Source organism: Beta vulgaris, chromosome 1, assembly GCF_026745355.1.
Source record: "Beta vulgaris subsp. vulgaris cultivar EL10 chromosome 1, EL10.2, whole genome shotgun sequence".
Lineage (NCBI taxonomy): Eukaryota > Viridiplantae > Streptophyta > Magnoliopsida > Caryophyllales > Amaranthaceae > Beta > Beta vulgaris.
In genome coordinates this window covers 24366665-24368442 of record NC_079202.1, presented here as the reverse complement: position 1 = coordinate 24368442, position 1778 = coordinate 24366665, and the positions used below count along the sequence as shown (strand labels likewise).

At 47.9% G+C, this 1778-nt stretch overlaps 1 protein-coding gene across 1 annotated transcript; it reads left to right on the top strand.

Moving 5' to 3' along the window:
• LOC104900177 (uncharacterized) lies at window positions 1-1264 on the top strand. Its single transcript, XM_010687542.3, has 2 exons — window positions 1-29; window positions 142-1264. The coding sequence occupies exons 1-2, from the start codon at window positions 1-3 to the stop codon at window positions 1262-1264; spliced, it is 1152 nt and encodes a 383-aa protein (XP_010685844.3).
• The last annotated feature ends 514 nt before the right edge of the window (window positions 1265-1778 follow it).

Below are 1778 nucleotides of genomic sequence, written 5' to 3'. Positions count from 1 at the left end.
ATGGGACTATCTCTTCTTTTGCTCAATTGGTTAACGCTTTTAATATGCAATTTGCTAGTAGTCGCAAAATGGAAAAACAAGCTAGCGACCTACATAGGATTGTGCAAAAATCTGACGAGTCTCTAAAGAATTTGTGAACAGGTTTAACAGGGAAAAGGTGTCCATTCCAAATTGCGATGCTCGGACGGCCATCGAAGCGTTCAGACGCGGCTTAGATGAAGAATCAGACCTCTACAAGGAGCTGACCAAATATCCCTGTCCGACGTTCGAGGATGCTCAAGCCAAGGCGTTGGCCCAAATCAGGCTGGAGGAAGACATGCAGTCCAGAAAGGCTTATGCCAATGCTGACAGCCGGAAGGCCGCGTCCAACAAGCAAGCGTCGTGGCGTCAAAAGCCTTATGAGCGCCCGCAGCAGGTCCATAGCGTCCGTCATGTCGGGTCGGCCAACGACTGGAAAAATGATCCTGGTCTCCCCCCCAAGCTAAGCGAATATGGTTTTAACGTCACCATGGGAGGTATCATTAATACTTTACATTCTTTAGGTTCTGCTGTTAAATGGCCTTTCAGGAATGAGAAACCGACGGCCCATCGCGACAAATCCAAATGGTGCGAGTTCCATGGAGACCATGGGCATCATACTGACGAATGCATCGCCTTGAGGCGAGAGGTGTCCTATCTGCTGAAGCAAGGATATCTGAAGGACCTGTTGACGGAGAAAGGGAAGCAGACGGTGTCAAAAAATGATGACCGACTTCAACCGTCGTCATCACCACCACATGTCAAGGTAATTAACGTTATTAGCGGTGGTTCAGATATTTGTGGACTAACATACTCTGCAGCTAAACGGCATGCGCGAGATGGTCCAAATCAAGACGCCGTCCCGAAGGAGCTCCGTCACCCCCGTGACGCTGAGTTGGAGGCCATGCCAATCACCTTTGACGACGCCGATCTCGGCGACGACAGAGACATACATCACGATGGTCTGGTAATATCTCATATTGTCAGTAATTGCTTGCTTAAACGTGTGTTAGTGGACAATGGCAGCTCAACAAACATCCTAATGAGAGGCGCTCTAGAGGACATGGGAATCGATGAGCGTGACGTCGTTCGAAAGTCTACCGTCCTTGTCGGATTCAGTGGAGAGTCCAAGCATACTATAGGAGAAGTGACCCTGCCCACCTTCGCCAAGGGAGTTAATATGCCAACTAAGTTTTATGTCATTGACTGCCCTTCCTCTTATAATGTGATTTTAGGCAGGCCATAGATGCATAGCATGAAGGCTGTCCCCTCATTGTTCCATCAATCTTTAAAGTTCCCCACAAAATGGGAGTGCAAGAGATCAAAGGGACAGACGGATCGCCAGAGAATGTTACAAGACGTCTCTCAAACCCAGGAAATCAGAAGCATATCAATTACAGATGCAGACGTTGGGAGAACAAGACTTCGACGAGCAACAAGTGGATGAGGTTGTCTTAGACCCCAGTAACCCAGACCAGACCGTCAAAATAGGAGCTGCATTATCTCCCGACGTCCGTCAACAGGTAATGGATTTTTTAAAAGCTAACGCTGACTGTTTTGCATGGTCCCATGAGGACGTCATAGGGATAGATCCCGACGTGATCACACACAGACTCAACGTCGACCCCAACCATAAACTGGTCAAACAGAAGAGACGTAAATTCGCTCCCGAACGAAATCAAATCATCAACGACGAAGTCCAAAAGCTAATTGGTTAGCTAAGGTAAGGGAGGTAAAATATCCTGATTGGTTAGCTAACG